The 22,451-nt window shown below is 41.4% G+C and overlaps 1 protein-coding gene and 1 pseudogene across 2 annotated transcripts in view; both read left to right on the forward strand.

Annotated features, from left to right (window-relative positions):
• Positions 1–22,451, forward strand: part of Socs7 (suppressor of cytokine signaling 7) — a 43,011-nt gene that overhangs the window by 15,638 nt on the left and 4,922 nt on the right. For both annotated transcript variants that reach the window (XM_026386981.1, XM_026386982.1), the window contains one exon: positions 2,565–2,693. In XM_026386981.1, coding sequence (XP_026242766.1) covers positions 2,565–2,693 — 129 coding nt within the window. The remainder of the gene's footprint in view (positions 1–2,564; positions 2,694–22,451) is intronic.
• LOC113181557 (U5 spliceosomal RNA) lies at positions 6,787–6,914 on the forward strand (annotated as a pseudogene).

A 22,451-nucleotide genomic window follows, 5' to 3' on the forward strand; every position in this document is an offset into this window, starting at 1 on the left:
TGCTTAGAATTTGTGTGATCCATGTGCTTTAGACTCTCTGCTGTCCTCCCAGTGATACCTCTTTCTTTGTGGTCAGGTGGTGTTTTGGGTACCCAGAGTATCCATGAGCTGACTTGTAAATATAGCTGTTTGGATCCATATTTATATTGAGACAGTTGTTTTTGACGCAGGCCTGAAACTTGTGTTGGTCACTGGTGGTACATCAGAATCCTTGCATATACTATAAATAAAAAAGTATAGAGAATTTTGGGGCATTTCAGGGATTTGTCCTTCCTGTCCCTCACAGTTTTCCCTCATGTGCTCAACCTTAAAAAAGCTCTGCATCTCAAGAGCCTCTCATGCTCCTCTCAGGCACCATGGTGTCTTCCCCAGTCTCAGCTCACAATTTGTTGGACTTATTTGCATTTGTCTTGTGAGATAGGAAGTAGCTGTTTAGGTCAGCGTGGCCGTGGTTTCCTCTGCCCCCCCCCCACCTTAAAGGTGCATGAAGAGAAAAGAACTTCAATCCAAAGACCTGAGAATGAATTGCATAATAAGGAAACTGCTGCCTATTTCCCTGCTGTTCCTAAAAACCAAAATGAAGTTGGGCCTGGTGGCTTACACCTGTAATCCCAGAGGCTGGGGAGGCTGAAGCAGGAGGATTGCAAGTTCAAAAACAAGATGCTAAGTAACTCAGACCTTGTCTCTAAATAAAATATAAAATAGGGCTGGGGATGTGGTTTAGTGCCTCTGAATTCAAATCTCCAGTATCAAAACAAAACAGACAAAACCAAAATGCAGGACAAAGCATTTCAGAGTGCTTTTTTAAACCTGTGAAAATTAAAGTGAATATGTTAAAGGAGTGATAAATAAATGCTTGACCTTTAAGTTTCTGGTAGGTGAGACACCAGAAATTAGTACTCTTGCAAATAGTTCTCTAATTACTTTTTTTGGGGGGTGGGGGATATACTGGGGATTGAACTCAGGCATTCAACCACTGAGCCACATCCCCAGCCCTATTTTGTATTTTATTTAGAGACAGGGTCTCACTGAGTTGCTTAGTGCCTGGGTATTGATGAGGCTGGCTTTGAACTCGAGCTCCTCCTGTCTCAGCTTCCCAAGCCTCTGGGATTATAGGAATGTGCCACTGCACCCAGCCTTCAATTACTTTTGATTCAAAGAGACTTCTTCCTTGAATAAGTGGAGTTTTTAATAGTAGCCTTGTAGGCCTTTCAGTTGCCAGTTTGCAGTGGCATATTTGTCTTTATCTTTTAAGTGATACTCTAAGAGTAGCTAGAGGGACTCAAATCACAGTTCCCTAGTGTGATTAATACCCTTATTTGTATGGTTTTTTTTTTTTTTTTTTTGGTTGTTCTTTTGAAATCTAGTGCTTTAGTTTTTGGAGTTTTTCTTTTTGTTGTTGCTGTTGAAGTTGTGGGATTTCAGGTTCCCTTTTGTCTTTGGGATTCTGATATTTGAAGTAGAAACTTGGGGCTTGGGATTTTAAAGAAGGAAAAGACTACTGGGCATGATAGGTAGCATATGCTGTCATCCCAGTGGCTCAGGAGGTTGAGGCAGGAGGGTCACAGGTTCAAAGACAGTTTCAGCAACTTAGTGAGGCTCTAAGCAACTTAACGAGATCCTGTCTCAAAATGAAATATAAAAAGGACTGGGGATATTGCTCAGTGATTAAGTGCTCCTGCATTCAATTCTTGGTACCAAAAAAAAGGGGGGGGGACTTAGATTTTGGTTTTCTGTGCCTAACACACACATGAATGAGTGAGACCCATGAACTTCTATGCTTGTCCTTACTTAGCTAATCTGTGAATGCTTGAAGACTTAGATCTTTTTTTTTTTTTAAGGTGTAAATGGACACAACACAATACCTTTTTTTATTTTTATGTGGTGCTGAGGTTCTAAGTCGGGCCCCACCCATGTCAGGCGAGTGTTCTACCACTGAGCCACAATCCCAGCCCAAGGACTTAGATCTTTTTAACAGGGATATCATTTAAACTTGGTTTTTCTATTGGTAGTCTTTTCTTATAGTCTTTATAGGATGTGTGTGTATTTTATATACATATGTACGTATATCTGTGTGTGTGTGTGTGTGTGTGTGTATACACACACATAAACATATAAGTATATATGTATATAAATATAGCAAGTCTGTGTTTTAAGGATTAAGTTCATATTTGACAAAATCTTTTTTATTATAATGTTTTTCGTATTTGAATTTATTATTAATAAAAACCTTATAAGGGGCTGGGGTTGTGGCACACTGGTAGAGTGCTTGCCTCACATGTGTGAGGCACTAGGTTCGATCCTCAGCACCACGTAAAGATATAAACAAAATAAAGTTTTTTTTTTTTTTTTAAACTTACAAGACTTAATTCATGTCTTATTAAAGGCAACATCTTTCTTCTCATTGGTTGTAAGATAAGCAGGAATAGGTGACTTCAGGAATCTTGAACCCAGCTTGCCCACAAACTATGCCCTCCTGAAAGTGAGAATCAGTGTAAAAATGTTCAAACCTTCTTGGATCTTTCCAAACTAAATTTTGAGGTTTTTACTTTTTAATTTTCCAGGAACTTTCAGCCTGTGGTGTCATCCCAAATTTGAGGACCGCTGCCAATCTGTAGTAGAATTCATTAAGAGAGCCATCATGCATTCCAAGAATGGAAAGTTTCTTTATTTCTTGAGATCCAGGGTTCCAGGTAAGGTTACAGTATTGATTGTTTAACTTAATGTCAGTATGATCCAATATAGTATCCAAATCCCCCCCCCCCCGCCCCCAAACAAAGGCCACACTTACTTGAAGCTTTTTTCCCCTGGCTATTAATAGCATTCCTGTTCCTACAGATTCCAGTGGTTAATATTCTCCTTTAGTATATTAGTCCTACACATAATGAGGAGGAATCTTTGCGTTTCCAACAACCTGAATGAGAAAAGTGTTCCCACCTTTGATGTCCAGGCATCACATGAACATTTGACATTCTGAGATGTCTTCTTGTTGCTAATCCAAGCATCTTGACATTTACTATGAATCAGAGCAGTGAGAGCTCTCAGGTCATTTCCACAGGAACAGGGAAGGTAAGAGTGTTCAACAGAAAGGCAGTGGAAGGGTCCAGGAGGCTAGATTCAGTTGTAGTCTGTTAAGGAAGTATTTGCTGTGGATTTGCCTTCATTGTACTAAACTTGCTGTCAAAAAAGTAGACATTTTTTGTTGTATCTTGTTATCTCTACTGTTGTTAAAAACAAAGACTTCTCTCCATTTGGTAGCACTGGACTATTCAGCCTTGCTTGTGTGGTTATGTAGCCTTCCTGCCTACTTCATCTGTATAATCTCTGTTGGAGGGGGAAAAGGGATGGTATAGAGGAGTCTGCTTTTATTATCATTGGGTAAAGTGACAAGCACATTAATGTGAGAAAATTGTAGGATACAAACAGAACTTAAGATGAAAACTTAAGGCTTTCCCATTGAATCAAATTAAGATTCTTAAATAGGGTGCCAAGAAATTGCTCTAAAATGTGGGAATTGCCAGGGAGCTTGGGCAGAACATCAGGAATAGGATGGAGCCAGGTGACAGGATGTTTTGAATAATCTTGGTGATTTAAATAAGACATGACAAGGTGTGAACTGTTTTAATTCCCACTTCATTTAGTATTTGCCTCAGTGCTGTCAACACAGTCAGGTCTCCTGTAGTTGACTTGGTTAAAAGGAAAATTTAAGGGCTGGGGTTGTACCTCAGTAGCTTGTCTAGCACATGTGGGCACTGAGTTCGATTTTCAGAACTGCATATAAATAAATAAAATAAAGATCCATCAACAACTTTAAAAAAAGAGGGTTTGTGGATGTGGCTCAGTAGGAGAACACCTGCCTGGCATGTGCAAGGCCCCAGGTTTCTTGTCCAGTGCTGGAAAAAGAAAATAAAACCAGACACAAAAGGAAAATTTAGGTTGGGTTCAATGGCATGTGCCTGTATTCCCAGTAAATTTAGGAGGCTGAGGCTGGAGGGTCACAAATTCAAGGCCATTCTGGGAAATTTAGTGAGACCCTGTCTTAAATAATTGGACAATTAAAAAAAAAAAAACTGGACAATTTCTTTAAAAGGCTGGAAATGTAGCTTAGTGTAGAGGGCCCCTAGGTTCAATCCCCAGCACCCCTCCCCACCAAAAAAAAAAAAAAAAAACTTAGAATCCTTTCTCATAGGAATTGACTCTGCTAAGCAGTTTTTAAAGTTTGTAGCTTTGGGAGGTATTTATTTAACAAACATTTATTTTGTCATTTATTGTAAAAAATAAGCCACACCACTGCCCTCGGAGAGCTAATAGCCTCAAAAAGACAAAGGCAAAAACACATTCAACACAGAACACTGATTCATCACACTGATTGACCAAGGGCAGGATAATAAGCTCTGCTTGTGGAAGAACCAGGCAACTCTCAGATAGTCGTCTTACTCTAGTCTCTCTCTGCTTGCATAGTGTTGAGAGAATTGTGGACTTTTTGACTCCTCGAGTATAGCTCATTTCATTCCACAAATGTGCCCCATTTTCAGAAATTTTAAGATTCTTGACACTGTATTGAGATACAAGTGTAGCTTGCTACTGTTAATATTACCAGATACTTGGTTAGTTTCTTAATTTAAATATCTCTAGAGCCAGGTGCAATGTAATCCCAGTGTCTGGGAAGGCTGAGGCAGGAGGATTGCAAATTTGAGGTCAGCTTCAGCAATATAGTGAGGCCCTAAGCAACGAAGTAAAGTCCCTGCCTCAAAATAAAAAACAAAAAATGGTCTGGGTGTGTAGCTCATCAGTAAAGCTCCTCTGGGCTCAATCCCCAGTAACCTAAGTAAGTAAATAAACAAATAAATAATTAATATCTCTAATTTCTTACAACAACCTCAAAGTTAGTTAATAGATCAATCTATTAAAGAAATATATATTTATTTTGTCTGTTACCTGAAAGGTAGCACTAATTAAATTGAAATTTGAGCTTGCTGACATTTTGGAAACTAATGAATATAGAATCATGTTTATTAGTACTGATTACAATCTGGCCCCATTCATTTCACAGTTAGGAACTAAACCCCCAACACTACACAGCATTCTCAATAAAGAGAATGCAGCTAGTTTGGCACAAACCTCCACTGCTGTTAGAGCAAACTCAAAGTACACATGGCCTTTCAAGTTGGGAAAATCTTCATCTGTGAAGTGCCTGAAGAAAAAACACCTTCTAAAAAATTCACATTTAAGGAATTGAACTTATAATTACTTGTTCAATGATAATGCCTTCCCTGTAGACCAGGGTTTCTCAACTTGGTACCCTCAGCAGCCTTGACATTGTAGAATGGACAATTCTTTGTTGTGGGGAGGTGTCCTGTACATTGGGGAAAGTTAAGTAGGATAGAATCCCTGGCTCCTACTCACTAAGTGCCAGCCAGTACCATTCCCCCTCAAGTTGTAATAATCAAAAGTATGTCTTCATATGTCTCTAGAGGCCAAAATCATCCCCAGTTGGGAATCATTGCTATATGCCACAGGGTTAAAAATTTTTTTATGGAATCTGGAGCTAGAATACCTTCACTCCCTGGCCCTGATCTAAATACTAATTGTATGATCTTAGGCATGTAACTGAAATCTGTCCTGCCTCAGTTTCCTCAGCAGAAAAATGGGGATAATAATAGTACCTATTTGACAGGATTGTTTTAAGAAATGCAAGAGATAATTCATGAACAATATTTGAGACAATGCCTGACACACAGTAAACACTCAATAGATATTACTTTTTCCTTCAGTCGTCTCTTAAGATGTAGTGTATCTAGACCTCTTAGTCCTGTAAAGGAGTCACTACTCAAGATATATTTGTGAATGACACTCTAGGTGGCCCCTGGGTAGCCTTTGTTGTTAATTTTTTCTCTACTCAATTACTAGGTTCTCCAGGGCAAGAACTATCTTTCCTTTTGTTATTTTATTGCCTACTAGTAAACTAAAATATTTGCTGATGAGATATTAAGCCTGTTCAGAAAAGATTATTTCATGGACGCTTGTGAAAAAAGTCAGGACTCCTTTCCTGGGGATTTGTGACCAGAGTCTCCTTGGCTTCTCATGAGAAGTGGTTTATCCTTGTCTTAGAGGCACACAGTCCTCCACTGAAAGGCCTCCCTTCTTTGCCCTGGCTACACAGCTCCCTCTAGCAACTCTCCTGAATGTTTGCAAATCAGTCTTACTCTGGGCTTTCCTTCTTATACCCATTTGTTTAGTATGTGAATAGTGCAATAAACCCTCTAACCCCAGCAACCTTCATTCAGCCCATGACCACTCCTGCTCTGTCCACATTATGTGTCCGCTTCCTCATTACCTGTTAGTATTTTCTGTTAAAGTTTACTTTGTTGAAGAATAACATATATAAATGCATAAATCAGATTTTATGTTTTGTCCTTATTATTTTGGAGCAAATCCCACATATCATATGCAAATACTTTGTTTCTCTTAAAGATTATTATTTTTTCAAAATCTTATTTTAGAATATGTGTATATTTATAGAAAAATTACAAAGATTAAAAAGAAAAATTATGGAAATTCCATACAACTCCTTGCCTAATTTCTTCCACTATTTACATCTTATACTAGTCACAATTATGTTTGTCATAATTAATAAGCCATTATTAATAAATTATTAGTTAATTCGTATTCAGATTTCTTTTTTACCTAAAGTCCTTTTGTTTCAGAATACCATCCAGGCTACCAGATTGTATTGTTATCTTTTGGTTATGACAAGTAGATAATGTCTATTTAAAAAACATATTTGTACTCTGGTTTCTTTTAAGACCATATGAGTCTTTTGCCTTTTACTAAAGATTTCTATGGAGAGGAACAATTCTGGGGAAAAACAAACAAACAAATGTGTATTTAGCCATGAGTGGTGATTACACATGTGTAATCCTCATCAGCCATGTGGATTACACATTCCTGTAATCCTAGTGACTCAGGAGGCTGAGGCAGAAGGATTGCAAGTTAAGGCCAACCTTGGCAACTTAATGAGAACCTGTCTTAAAATTAAATAAAAAGGACCTGGGACGTAGCTCAGTGGTAAAGTACCCCTGTGTTTAATCCCTAGTACTGCCAAAAAGAAAAAGGAAAAAAAGTATATCCGTGAGATCATTATATACCTAAAATATATAATATGTGTGTGTGGGGGGGGGTTGTACCTGGGATTGAACTCAGAGGCACTCAACCACTGAGTCACATCCCTAGCCTTATTTTGTATTTTATTTAAAAACAGGATCTCACTGAGTTACTTAGCATCTTGCTTTTGCTGAGGCTGGCTTGATTCAGGGCTGGGATTGTTGCTTAGTAGTAGAGCACAGGCATTCTGTCACTGAGGTCTATTTCCAGCTTCTATCTTACCAGCCACTCACTCTGCTCATTTTACAATTGGGTTATTTATTGGGTTTTAGAGTATTTTATATATTCTCAGTATAAGTCCCTGGTTAAAAGAATGATTTGCGGGCTGGGGATGTGGCTCAAGCGGTAGCACGCTCGCCTGGCATGCGCAGGGCGCTGGATTCGATCCTCAGCATCACATAAAAATAAAATAAAGATGTTGTGTCCACCGAAAACTAAAAAATAAATATCAAAATTTTTTTTCTCTCTCTCAAAAAAAAAAATGAGTTGCAAATATTTCCTCCCATTCTGTGAGTTGTCTTTTTACTTTCTATACTTTGAAAAACAATATTTTGATTCAGTGAGTTCCTACTGAAAGAAGATGCGACGCGAGACAAATCACCAGAGAAGTTCCACTTTATTACAAAAGGCTGTGGGCTTATATAGATCTAAGGAGAGGTGGCAGGGCTTAGGTAAATGACGGGTCACCCATTTATTGGTAAGTTCTTCCAGATGTCAGTTCCAGAGCCCACAAAATTAGTTCTTATTGGGGCTAAGGTTTCCCACTGGCGGGAGTGAGTATTGGTGCCAGCGGGAGTTTTTGGCGCCGGTGGGAAATGGAAACACAAGAAGAGAAGCACCTCAGGCGCCATGTTGGGTTTTTTGGGGTGTGGCTGCCATTATACGTTTTCCCAACATTCCTCCCTTTTTGTTTTCTTAGGAACTGGGGCGTCGTTGGTCAGATCTGGCTGCTTCCTGCTGTGCAGGGGCGGTGTGGGACCTAGAAAGGGGAAGTGGAGGAATGTTCGGGGGACAAGTCTGGGGATACCATGGCAACCAGAAATAAAATCCACTGGCTATAGACACTACTTCGGTAGCGGTGAAGTCTATAAAAGTTCCTTGAAGCCACAAATTATCAATGGCATCGAACAGTTCTGGATGGAGGAGATTGTTGGTATCAGCCACTGGTCTTGTAACAGGGACTCTATGAAGTATTAGAAGCGTTACCTCGACATGACGTTACCAGCACCTGAAAATGATCAGAGCGAACAAAAACAAAAACAGGATGAGGATTAAAGCAAGGGTTAGTTTTTGGCAGGAGTTCCATGTTGGGGGACTGACAGAAAAGGCCAAGGGCTATGAGGAGGCTTAAAAGGACATAAAGGCTAAAAAATTCAGGGTGGCAGGCTAAGAGGTTCTCTGGGCTCATTGTCTCTCGATGTCCGATGGCCGTTGTTTTTGCATTGGGTGAGAGCTTCACAAGAGGAGTTGGAGTCATCTTGTTCAGGAAGCCGTTGGTAATCCCTGAGAAGAAATATGCCCATAATCCATTGTGTCAAGTAGTAAGCTTCAACACTGAGTGATCTGTTCTCTTGATAATGTTAGGGGCTCATCGGTCATCAGAGGCTGGTAGTTCCTAAGCAGAAGCTGGTTGAAAGTCTGGTTAGAAATTTTCTGTAATTGAGTTTGAAGAAACTTCATTATGCAGGGCAAGAGAGAACAAAAAAGGAGTACCCCAATAAGGGGTTCCAAGAAAGGTAGCAAGTACGTGGCAAGAGAGGATTGGAAGAACCCTGCTATAGGATTAGGGGGAGTGGGTTTGAGCAATTAGACTGATAATTCCTGCAATTTGACAACATTCTTTTCTATTAACCCCGACTCATTAATATAGTAGCAACATTCCTCTCTGAGGAATAGGCATGTGCCCCCTTTTTCTGCAGTGAGGAGATCAATCGCTCATCGGTTCTGTAAAGCCACTTGTGCTAATGAAGTAACCTGCCGCTGTAAGGAGCCTAGAGATTCAGCAGTGGTATCAAGTGCATCTTGCAGTTTTTGTTGAAAGTCATTGGATGCCCATAGAGAATGACCTATAGCTCCACCAGAGTCCGAGACCCGCCACTGAGGTTGTTAATGTGAAGCCTACCAGAACCAGCAGAAAGACTGCCCTACGAGTGTGGGAAGGTGGGACCAGTTGTCGGAATTCGGCGGAAGTGTACAAAGACAGCTGAGGAACTACAGTAACCAAGAAACAGGTGCCAGAGATATTGGTCGTTGAGGTACTTAAAGACCTGTTACACCAGAGGAAATGTCCAGGTTGCATAAACACAGGGCTCGATGGGGTGCTATAGCTCAAGGAACAAATGGGTAAAGGATTCATTGTTGGTGAGTGGAAACAGATGAAGGGGAATGAAGCATTGGTGGAATAACTTTCCCACAGTGGGATGCGTGCCACGTGTAGGGGTTGTCCTTTCTTTGAGAAATTATAGGTTTTTGCTGAAATATTTCCTGCTGATAATGGGACTGCTGCTAGGAGCGGACGACTAAGTGAAGCACAGAGGAAGCACTGAGAAGTGGGCACAGAAAGGGGTGGAGTTTAATAATCGGAGGGTTTGGTGCAGCAAATTAAGCCATGGGGGGGTGGCTGAGGGGGTTGAAGGCTCTGCATCCCCTTTGGATGAGCTATGGATAAGATCTTTGAAGTTTTGATTCTGACTCCCTGATATGCTGGACTACTTGGATGGTTGCCTCAGGTGGCATTATCAGGGAGCGGGCAACAGTCATCTATCCTGTGGGTTTGGCTGCAAATTGTTGAGCATAGATAGCAATCTCAACATAATCCCAATGTTTGGCCTTGGGGTCAGATATGTCTAGTGTATACCATCCCCCTGGAAGACCATGTGCACCATGTCTTGTGAATAATTTACCTCGATTAGAGGCTTTATATGAATGATCCTCATAATGAATCATACATGACCAGTAAGGACACCTATTATAAACCTCTGGCCACCAGTAGCAATAATCTTCAGTCTGATCAAAAAGGAAGCAAATGAAAGGCCAGTTCCAGCTACCAGGACTGAGGGATTTGGAAGGTGACATTATTAGGGACACAGAGGAGCAGTTGTGGATGAAGCAAGTTTTTTCATCAACTGTGCGGACCTTCTGCATGCCGTGTTCCGAGTATTGTTTCCGAAGGGTGAATTCGTACATAGTAGGAGGGGAAGGTGAAGACCAGGACCAACAGAGCACAGAAACTAAGCAAAGAAGGAGAATTAGAGTGTTGGGAGAGCTCACTGTGCCTTTTTTAAGAAGAATTGGGCTGCAGGGAACACCGTGTGAGTCGCAATTTGAAGGGATGAGATGGGTGTGGAGAGCAGGAGTAAAGGGGAGGTTCATGAGGTGACTCTTGGAGTTCCTCTGGGATGGTCCTGTTGTCAGTAGATGAGACCTCTTGATGGTATGGCTTCAACCTAGAAATGTGAATCCAGGGGGTGAGACGGTTGTCTGGTAAGGAAAGTTTGGCGGCGGTGGGAGTACAGAGAATGACTGGATAAGGGCCTTCCCATTTTGGGGCAAGAGGCCCTTTTTCCTCCGGGGTATTATAATAGACTAAACTCCCAGGTGTTACGGGAGTGTTTGGAGAGGAGTCTGGGTCCGGAAGAAGCCAGTCCTGATATTTCCAGAGTTCCGAGCGGAGCTGAAACAAGAGAGGTAAAGACAAATCTCGTATGAGAGGTCCTTGTGAAACGACCAACCCAGGGGGGTGTATAAGAGGTCTCCCATACATTATCTCAAAGGGAGATAGTAAAGATGGTTTCTTAGGGAGAGCTCTGATCCGAAGCAAAGCCAAGGGAAGGAGCTTGACCCAGTCTAAGTTTAATTCCATAGTTAATTTGGAATTTTCCTGAAGCCTTGGGGTGATATGGACAGTGGAAATGCCACTTGAAGGAGAGGGTTTGAGAGACCCTTTGTGTGATCCTAGAGATAAACTCAGGGCCATTGTCGGATTGTAGGGAAGTAGGCATACCAAATCTCGGGATGATGTCTGTCAGCAAGATTGAAGCTACAGTGGAAGCCTTTTTATTGGAAGTGGGAAATGCTTCAACCCAGCCAGAGAAAGTGTCTACAAAGACAAGGAGGTATTTAGTGTGCCGTACTGTGGGCATGTTGGTGAAGTCTACCTGCCAGTCAGCAGCAGGAATATGTCCCCAGGCCTGGTGGGAGGGGAACGGTTTGGGCCTTAAAGGAGTATGAGGGTTAGTCTGCTGACAGATCTGACAACTAGAGGCTATATTCTGTAGCAAGGCTTTGTCAGAGGATGTGAGGGAGAAGAAGCTCTGTAAGAAGAAGGTCAAAGACTGAGAATTGGAATGGAATAGAGTATGGAGGAACTCGAAAAGGTCCTTGTTCTTACTGGAAGAAGTAGGGGCTTCAGGTGGACAGTCTAAAGTGGCTATTATATGTCCCCCAGAGGGGTCATAATTGGAAATGGTAGCGGGGGGGGGGCAGAGGCGAGAGGTTCACTAGGGGGTCCCTTTGCTAGGTCATACAGGGGTTTGGCTAGAAGTGAATAATTTGGGATCCAGGCCCTAAAATACCCTGCTAGTCCTAGCTATGATAGTATTTCGGCTTTCATATGAGGTACCGCAAGATTAGAGAGGAGTTACCTCCTATCCAACGTTATCTCCTTTTTTCCCGGTGCAAGGCGAAAACAAGGTAGGTGACAGTAGACTGGGAAACCTGGGGCTTGTGGGGAGATACCCTATATCCCTTATCTGCTAGGAAATTGAGAAGCTGGGCAAGGACGGTCCAGATAATCTGATGAGAATGGTGGGTGCGAGGATCAGTCCATGTAAAAGCAAAGAAATCCTGAGATTCTGAGGACAAGGGAATAGAAAAGAAGGCATCATTTAAATCTAGGACTGAGAAGTGGGTAGTAGTAGCAGGGATCTGAGAAGGGTGTAGGGGTTGGGCACTAGCGGGTGAATGGGGACCACAGAGGAGTTGACGAGGTGAAGGTCTTGGACCAGTCTGTAGGACCCGTTAGGTTTCCTAACTGCCAGAATGGGGGTGTTGAAAGGAGAGTGTGTAGGCCTAAGATACCCCTTCTGGATGATGCGTTCTAATCCGAGGAGGGCTGTGGTTGTAAGTGGATATTGTGGTTGATTAATATTATCTTGAAGTGTCCCGTAAGACAATATGAATAGGACTTCACTTAGCCATAGAGGGCGTAGTTGTGTCCCAAACCTCAGGGTTAACTGGTTTAGATAGTTGTGGGAGAATGTGTAAAGGAGGTGTCTGCCCCTAGGAACATCATGAGGAAATGAGAGGTGGGAGAAGTGTGGGGTGATATGTGAATGGTGACCTTCAGTAGTGAAAGTATGTCCCTTCGCAGAAGGGGAATGGGACAGTGGGTCATAACAAGAAAGGAGTGTGTGAAGGATAAAAGGGATCCCTGCATATAACATGATAAGGTGGGGGGGTTTCCAGGGGAAAATCTGTTTTCTTCCTACCCCAACAATAGGAGTTTTCGAGGGCATGGTAGGACCCCAATACTCCCTCAAAACCGAAAAAGTGGCACCAGTATCCAAGAGGAACGTAATGGAGCGTCCGTCCACTAGGAAGGTGACCCTAGGCTCTTATTTCTTGATGGTAATAGTCGGGAGGGAAGGCCCAGGGCTCTGTCAATCCTCCTCTACCAAGCCCAGGAGAGGCTGGGGTTGCGGGGCGGCTGACCAGCCTCCCCTCCAGGTTGTTGGACAGTCTGACCCCCAGTGTCCCCTTTGGTGGCATTTTGGGCAGGGGGTGGAGGATGTCCTCGGTGAAGGACAAGCCTTAGCCCAATGTCCCTCCTTACCATATTTTTGAAGCAAGCTCCAAGGAGCATCTTATTAGGACGGTGTGGTGATGACCTTCCCTGAATGACCTGGGCCAACATTTGGAATTTGGCGTTTTTGGCCTTCTGCCTGCGGTGTTTGCTTTCATCCTCCCTACCATGGAAAACTTTGAAAGCGACCGCGAGGATTTTGGTCTGAGGAGTAGCAGGGCCCTGTTCAAGCTTCTTAAGTTTGGCTTTAATGTCAAGGTAGCTTTGGGCCAGGAAATATGTCATTAAGACATGACGGCCGTCAGGGGTTTCTGGGTCGAGGTTTGTGTACTGTTGGAGGGCCTTGGTTAGTCTATCCAGGAATTTTGAAGGTGTTTCTTCCTTCTTCTGAATGACCTCCTGCACTTTTTGAAAATTAACGGCCTTGCGGGCGGCCTTCTTCAGGCCCACCAAGAGGCAGGATGCAGAAAGGTCATGAGAGTGTAAGCCTCCAGGGGTGTTGTAATCCCATAGAGGATCCTGCTTCGGGACAGCGTGTGGGCCCGTAGGGTGGTTGAGATTGGTTCTATGATTCTCATCAGCATGGGCCTGGGCTAGTTCCCAGACCTGTCTCCTTTCCTCAGGGAGAAGTGTATTGGCCAGGAGCATGTAAATGTCATGATGAGTGAGGCTATATGCTTGCAGAACCCATTGAAATTCCCGAATGTAAGTGGTGTGGTCAGTGGTGAATGAGCCTAACTTCCTTTCTAGCTGAGTAAGATCCAACATGGAGAAGGGCACATGTACTCGGGACCAGCAACCTCATGAAGGGGTGTGATCGTCATGAGAACAAGAAGGGGTCCCTTAGACCTGGTAACAGGAGAACTGAAAGAGTTGGTTGGCGCCGGACAGGGAGAAGAGGGAGGGGAAGGGGATGTCTCCGCAGAGGAGGAAGTGGAGGCGGCGGGGGCAGAAGAGGGCAGAGGGGAAGGGGATGAAACAGAAGGCTGAGGATCCGTGGGATCAGGTGGAGGAGGAGGGAGGGGATGGTGGGAGAGGAGGAGCAGGTGGGGCCAAGGGATAAGGTGGGGGTTCGTCTGCTGGATCAAATGGGGAAGAGTCCGAGAGGTCAGGAGTAGGAGTAGGGGAAGGGAGGAGGGGTTTGCAAGCAAGGAGAACTTGAGAGAGAGATCAGGAAAGGCAGAGAGCAGGGTGTTGTGCGAGAAGACCTGGAAATCTCCTTCTCCTTTTTCAGACGCTGGCAGTAGTTAAAAAGGTCCCCAGAGAAGATTTGGATCTAATGAGCCTTCTAGAGGCCAATGATTGCCATTTTCCAGAGGATATGTAGGCCAATCTTGGGTACAGAATTTGATTAGGAGTTTGGGCTTGATGTCTGGTGTGAGGGAGAGTGTGGTCAGATTTTTCATTAGACATTTGAGGGGTGAGGTTTCAGGTATAGTTGAGGAGGTACCCATGGTCACAGAAAGAGATGGAGAGAGAGAGAACCTTCAGGCTGGAAACTATCAGCAAGGGCAAAAAGGACGTCCCCTTTTAGGACCTTGGGGATCGCGAAGACCAAACTGCAACTCTCAGGAGGCAAAAGCCGGAGGCCACGAAAAACCTAGTACTAGGATTTACTGGTTACAGAAGTAGGAGAAGGAAGAAACAGAGGGGGTCTTGCCTGAACCCAGAAGCTTCACTCCCCAAAAGGGGAACGGGTCATCAGAGAGTCCACTGCGGCTGTAAAGACCTTAGCGGGGTGGCTTCTCTCCCTCTTTCGGGCGTCAGGAGTGTGCCAGACGATCCTGGTCACAGTTCCTGCTGTAGCCCAAAGAGGGTGAGGAGCCAGAAGGGGAACTTACCTAAGTCGGAATGGTGGTGGGTGTAAAGAGCCAGCACCTGAAAAGGTGGACGAGGGCGAGATGTCTCAGCCGAGCTGGAGATGGGGCTCTGTTAAAATGAGCTCACCCTCTCCCAGGTTTCAGCACCAATGAAAGAAGATGCGACGCGAGACAAATCACCAGAGAAGTTCCACTTTATTACAAAAGGCTGTGGGCTTATATAGATCTAAGGAGAGGTGGCAGGGCTTAGGTAGATGACGGCTCACCCGTTTATTGGTAAGTTCTTCCAGATGTCAGTTCTAGAGCCCACAAAATTAGTTCTAATTGGGGCTAAGGTTTCCCGCTGGTGGAAGTGAGTATTGGCGCCAGCGGGAGTTTTTGGTGCCGGCAGGAAATGGAGGCACAGGAAGAGAAGCACCTCGGGTGCCATGTTGGGATTTTTGGGGTGTGGCTGCCGTTATACCTTTTCCCATCACCTACTTTTCAATTTTCTTTTGTTGTTGTTGTTTGTTATAGTCATCTCTCTATATCCACAGGTTTTGCATCAGTGGATTCAACGAACTTCAGATCAAACATATTTTTTAAAAAATTGCTGGGCATGGTGGCACATACCTGTATCTTAACTAATCAGGAGACTGAGGCAGGAAAATTGCAAGTTTGAGACCCTCCTAGGCAACTTTGTAAGACCCTGTCTTAAAAATGAAAAATAAATAAAATGAAAAATAAATAAGACTTAGATGTGGGCTGGGGATGTGGCTCAAGCGGTAGCGCTCTCACCTGGCATGCGTGTGGCCTGGCTTTGATCCTCAGCACCACATACAAACAAAGATGTTGTGTCTGCCGAAAACTAAAAAAAAATATTAAAATTCTCTCTCTCTTCTCTCTTAAAAAAAAAAAAAAGACTTAGATGTAGTCCAGTGATAGAGAACTGGTTTCAATCACTAGTATCACAAAAAGAAAAAAAATTTTATCTGTTTTAAACATGTATACTTTTTTTTCATGTCATTATTCCCTAATCAATACAATACAGCAACTGTATAATGGCATTTACATTGTATTAGGTATTATAAGTAATCTAGAGATGATTAAAATATGTATATATGTGTTTGTGTATTATATACATGATTGAAAGTATACAGCAGAAGGATGTGCATAGGTTTATGCAAGTAGGCCATTTATGTAAGGAACTTGAGCATTTGCAAATCTGTTATCCACAGAGGTCCTGGAACCAATTCCCTCTGCATATCAAGGGATGACTATGTTTTACCTAAACCCAAAGTAATGGAGATTAATGCCTAAATTTTCTTCTAAAATACCTATAGTTTTAGCTGTTAAATTAAGTTTATAATCCATCCTGAGTTAATTTTGTGTATAGTGTGAGGAGGAGATCCCACCTCATTTTTTTTCATGTGAACATAAAATTTTCTAGCACCATTTGACCATTTATTGGAAAGACAGTTCTTTCCCCATTGAATAATCTTGGCATTCTTGTTGAAATCAATTATTGTAAATGTGCAGGTTTATTTACAGACTTTCAGTTCTGTTCCATTGAGCTGTTTGTCTGTCTTTGTATCACATTGACTTTTTTTTTTTTAAGTTGGACACAATCCCTTCATTTTATTTATTTATTTTTATGTGGTGCTGAGGATTGAACCCAGCATCTTGTATGTGCTAGGCAAGTGCTCTACTGCTGAACCACAACCCCAGTCCCACATTGTCTTTGATTACTATGTTTTTTGTAGTATTTTTTTTTTCTTTTTGGTACCAGGGATTGAACTCAGAGGGACTTTACTACTGAGCCATATCCCCAACCCTTTTTTATTATTTATTTTTGAGACAAGTTCTTCCTAAGTTGCTTAAAGCCTTGATAAGTTGCTGAACAAACTTGCGATCCTCCCGAGTTGCTGGGATTTGTAATGTACTTTTTTTACATGTGCTCTTACTAAACACTCAGCTCTAGTAAGTTTTGAAATTAAGAAGTGTGAGTTCTCCAACATTGGTCTTCTTTTTTGAGATTCTTTTTGGCTATTTTGGGTCCCTTGCATTTCTTTCTTTTTTTTTTTTTTTTTAATAATTTTACCTGTTTGTGTATGCATTCGAGCGTATCTACTAGAACATGACATAAGTAACTTGCATTGTATTTCTTTGCACAGTACTACTCGAGATTTCTTTTTCTTTCTTTTTTTTTTTTTTTTTAGAGAGAGAGAGAGAGAGAATTTTTTAATATTTATTTTTTAGTTTTCGGCGGACACAACATCTTTGTTTGTATGTGGTGCTAAGGATTGAACCCGGGCCGCATGCATGCCAGGCGAGCGTGCTACCGCTTAAGCCACATCCCCAGCCCTGGGTCCCTTGCATTTCTATGTGAGATTTAGAATCAGCTTGTTAATTTCTTCAAAAAAAAAAACACCTCAGGGCTGGGGATGTGGCTCAAGTGGTAGCACGCTCGCCTGGCATGCGTGCGGCCCGGGTTCGATCCTCAGCACCACCTACAAAGATGTTGTGTCCGCAAAAATAAAATAAAATAAAATAAAAAATAAATATTTAAAATTCTCTCTCTTTAAAAAAAACAAAACAAAAAAAAACCACCTCAGATTTTGATAGAGTTTGAGCTGAGTATTGCCATGTTATCAATAGTAAGTGTTCTGATCCGTGGACATGGGATGTTTTTTCCATAAACTCTTTGAACAATATTTTGTAATTTTTCGTAAGAAAAATTTTGTACTTCTTTTGTTAAATTTTTCCTAAAATTTCTCCTTTGGCTAAGATCAAGTGTAAATTTATTCCTAAGTGTTTGATCATTTTTATGTTATTTTAATTAGAATTTTCTTAATTTTAATTAATTTTTACTTATATAGAAACTCAGTTGCTTTTGTATATTTATATTATATCCTTCAACTTTGCTGAATTCACTTATTCAGTAATTCAGAAATATCTGAATTATTATATTCAGATATTATATCTGAAATACTCTGTATTTCTTTTTCTCTCTTTTTCTCTTTCTTTCTTCCAGGAATGCTTTACCGCCCAACTAGACTCCCAGTCCTTTTTATCTTTTATTTTGAGACAGGGTCTCACTGAGTTGATCAGATTGGCTTTGAATTTGCAATCCTCCTATCTCATCCTCTTTGAGTTTCTGAAATTACATGTGGTCACATGTGCCAACACACCTGACTTCTATGTATTTCCTTTTTTTTAATTGGTTCTTTTATACATGACGGTAGAATTCATTTTTATATAATTGTGCAAGCTTGGAATATATTTTATTCTAATTAGGACCCTATTCTTATGGATATACACGATGTATTTATATATGTACATTAGGAAAATTATTTTGGATTCATTCCACTGTCTTTCCTTTTTCTGTCCCCACCTCCCTTTCCTTCATTCCCATTTGTCTAATCTACTGAGTATTTCTTCTTCCACTCTTCCCCCTTATTGTGGGTTAGCTTCTACATATCAGCCAAAACATTCAACCTTTGGCTTTTTGGAACTGGCTTATTTCAGTTAGCATGATAGTCTCCATATCCATCCATTTATTTGCAAATATGATAAAGTCATTGTTCTTTTTTTAGATATTGATGGACCTTTATTTTATTGATTTATTTATATGTGGTGCTGAAAATCAAACCCAATGCCTCACACAAGTGAGGCAAATGTTCCACCACTGAGCCACAACACCAGCCCAAAGTCATTGTTCTTTATGGCTGATATTCCACTATATATTTATTTTTAAAAATATATGAAAATACATGTAGATGTAAAAAGGCCAAATACTCTGTAAGATTATATAAGGAAGAATGAATCTCCCTCCCACCCCTACTCTCACACCCCAGAAATTTGCATTGTCAATAATTCATTACATTGCAGTTGTTTGTTTGGTTTGATTTAGTACTGAGAATTGAACCCACTGGGGATTTATCGCCAAGCTACATTCTCAGACCTTTTTATTTTTCATTTTGAGATAGGGTCTCACTAAGTTGCTGAGGCTGGCATCCTCCTGCCTTAGCCTCTCATGTTGCTGGGATTACAGGCATGTGCCGCTATACCTGGCACATTGCAGTTTTTCTTAAGTTGGACAATGGAGTGGGATATTAATAGTATGCCACTGTTAGTTGAAACTTCTTTGACCCTTGGCCTTTTATTTTTTTATTTATCTATTTTATTTGTTTGTTTGTTTGTTTATTACTGAGGATTGAACTCAGGGGCACTCAACCACTGAGCCACATCCTCAGCCCTATTTTTGTATTTTATTTAGAGACAGGGTCTCACTTGAGTTGCTTAGCACCTCACTTTTGCTAAGGCTGGCTTTGAACTTTCGATCCTCCTGCCTGAGCCTGGCAAGCTGCTGGGATTACAGGCAATTTATGGTCACCTAGCTTCCCTAGTTTATTCTCTTTATATTTACATTTCTAAGAAAATTTATCCTCTATGTTTCTAAGAAAAAGAGGACCTAGCCAAGTGCAGTAGGTGTACCTGGTAATCCCAGCTATTTGGGAGACTAAGGCAAGAAGATTGCAAGTTGAAGGCCAGCCTCAACAATTTAGTGAGGCCCTGTCTCAAAAGTAAAAAGGATTGGGAATGTAGTGCAGTGATAAAGTACCCCTGGATTCAATCCCTAGTAATGGGGGCAGGGGAAGAGACCCCTGATTGTGAAGCAAATGTGGTTCCTGATCTGATTCTGGAATTCAGGGAGCAGAACAATCCTGGGTGTTTAGGGTGCTCACACCTGGAAGATATTTTTTTGCCCTTAACTTGGCATTTGTTGGGGAGAAGAGAAAAATAGCAGCATGGCTGGGAAATGGATTTGTGCCAGGAACTCCTGAAATGAGAATCAGAGGAAAGTTGCTCATTAGTGTTCCACCTCACTCTTACCTTTCAGCTACACTGGTGTCTTATCTTGGATTTCTTTCCATTTCTTTTGTTTTTGTTTTCTTTCTTTCCTCATTCCTGCAGTTGAGCCTGGGGCATTTTATCACTGAGCTATGCCTCAGTCCTTTTTGAGACAGGGTCTTCCTGAGTTATCCAGGCTTGTCTCAAACTGCAATCCTCCTGCCTTAACCTCCCAAGTCAAACTGATACAGATATTTGTTACCATACCTGGCCTCTTTAGGAACTTTTAAACACTGTGCTTAAAGCTCCTTTATTTGATACATATCTGGTAGATTTCTTAACATTTCTAACCTCTTCTGTTAACATGTTCTAGATTTATGAGAGTGCAATAATCATTTGCTGTATTTGGGGGCAAACAGTAAAATGGTCAGGTTGACACCAATGAATATCAGAAGGTTAACAGGTTTCAAATTGCTATTTGTGAACCTCAAGGTTAAAAAGAATACAATTAAAGAGGCAAGTTTATGTGGTCATTAAAATCCAAGTAAGCAAACAATCAGATAATTTTGTGTTGCTTATTATCCTGATCTGTTTAAACATAAGTTGTATAGCACTATATCTTTGAGAATAAATGATTAGATACATAATTACTTTTATCTCTGAAACATTATGCTGAATTTAGCAATATTATAAGCAATCCCACAAAGCTTTCTCTTTGTTATAATACCAGTGAGGAAAAGGATAAATTCAAAGAGGCATTTGAACCCAAGATAACTTTTTTAAAGATACTTAATATGTTCAAGAGAAATTCATGTATGAATTTGGGGGGGGCAGGGAGGAGTACTAGGGATTGGGTGCTTTACCACTGAGCTACATTTGCAGCCCTATTTATTTATTTATTTATTTTTATTTTGAAACAGGGTCTAAGTAAGCTGCTTAGGGCTTGCTTAATTGCTCCGTCAGAACTTATGATCCTCCTACCTTAGCCTCCCAGATTGCTGGGATTTATAGGCATATGCCACCTTATTCGTTCTCTGAGTTTTTTTCTTTTAATGGAAAGGACCAACCACATCAGGATGGAAGGGCTGAAGTGTTTCAAAATAAGTTGTAAAGCATGAGAGTGATCGGGAAGAGACTAGAACATTCATGAAACAGTGCTATAACTGTCCTGGACTACCTGACTGTCAGAGGGGCAGGCTCTCTAAGGACAGTCCTGGAGAACCCCTTCAAGAGGTTCCCTGGGCTGTGGCAGAACCACCGCTAACTCTTCCTTAGATAGAACAGGTGTTCAAGGCAGGCCATTTTTATTGATTCTGTACCATGAGCAGGATCTCTAAGCTCAGTGGGCCTCAGTTTCTTCATAGGTAGAATGGATTGAACTTGGAGGCACTTGACCACTGAGCCACATCCCCAGCCCTATTTTGTATTTTATTTAGACAGGGTGTCAATGTGTTGCTTAGTGCCTCACCATTGCTAAGGCTGGCTTTGAACTCGTGATTCTCCTGTCTCAGCCTCCTGAGCCATTGGGATTACAGGTGTGCTCCACTACGCCCAGCTCTGTCTCTTAAGTATAGATTTGGTTTCTTTTCTTCAGTACTAGGGATTAAACTCAGTGGTGCTCTACCACAGCTACATCCCCAGTCCTTTTTATTTTTGAAATAAAAAATAAAGGATCTTGCTAAGTTGCTGAGGCTGGCCTGGAATTCATAATCCTCCTGCCTCAGCCTCCTGAGTCTCTAGGATTATAAGCATATGCTTCACTCCAAGCTTTTAAGTATAGTTTTGAATTAAATGTTTTTAAAGGTAAGTCTACTTGCTTAGTAATAGTATAGTATGGTTGGTTTTGTTTATTGAAAATGTCAGTTGTCAGCAACCATAGAAAGGTTTTTGGGAGACAGTCGTGAGCCTTTCTTCTTCTCATGCCTTTAAATAAAATATATAAATGGTATGAAACTAAGCCCCAGTAGTAGTGGATATTTTCTTTTCCAAACAGTTATGTCCACGGAATTTCTTTTGATATAACAATGACTGAGAAAATGTTTTTCATTTCTGATTCTTTCTCACAATAGTTTGCTTGTTTATCTAGTATGGTCCCTTTGTTTATTGAAACCAAAATATTCTTAGTTCCTTTGAACCTGTTTCAGTGTCTCCGCCATTCTGGGTAGAGGTGTCTGTTATGTGGTATAACTCACCAAAGGCTGAGATTCCCCAACACAGTGCCTGCTGCTAGCTTAGGGTGTGGTGCTCCCATTGAGCCTGGCTGGTGTTGGTCACCCAGTGCTTTTGCACTGAGTAGCACTAATTTCAACTTGCCCATACTACAGGAGTTGTTGTTCTCTCTCTCTCTTTTTTTTTTTTTTTTTTGTGGTGCTGGGGATTGAACCCAGGCAAGCACTCTACCAACCGAGCTATGTCTCCAGCCTGTTGCTGTTCTTTTAAAAACATCTTCCTCCTTTTTTCCTCTTTCTGTTAACTCTTTAGAAGCAGAAAGGGGAGTGATGGTGGGGAATTAAAGTTGGCTAAAATTGATTGTCCTGTCATGAAGTAAATGGCCGAAGTAATAGGCCTGTGATATTTAATCCCAATTGTTGCTTTCTACTTATCAGTCTCTCCACTACCAGCAGGAATTAAGTGGGGACCTCTCTTGTCTTAGTCTATTTTCTGTGGCTGTAACAAAATACCTGAGTCTGTGTATTCATAAATAAAAGTTTATTTAGCTCATTGTTTTAAGATTATGGTGTGCATCTTTTTGGCTCTGGTGAAAGCCTCATGGTAGATGGCATTGTAGTAACAGATTCCATGATAGTGGCAGGAGTGAGTGCAGAAGAAGT

Source organism: Urocitellus parryii, chromosome 7, assembly GCF_045843805.1.
Source record: "Urocitellus parryii isolate mUroPar1 chromosome 7, mUroPar1.hap1, whole genome shotgun sequence".
NCBI lineage: Eukaryota > Metazoa > Chordata > Mammalia > Rodentia > Sciuridae > Urocitellus > Urocitellus parryii.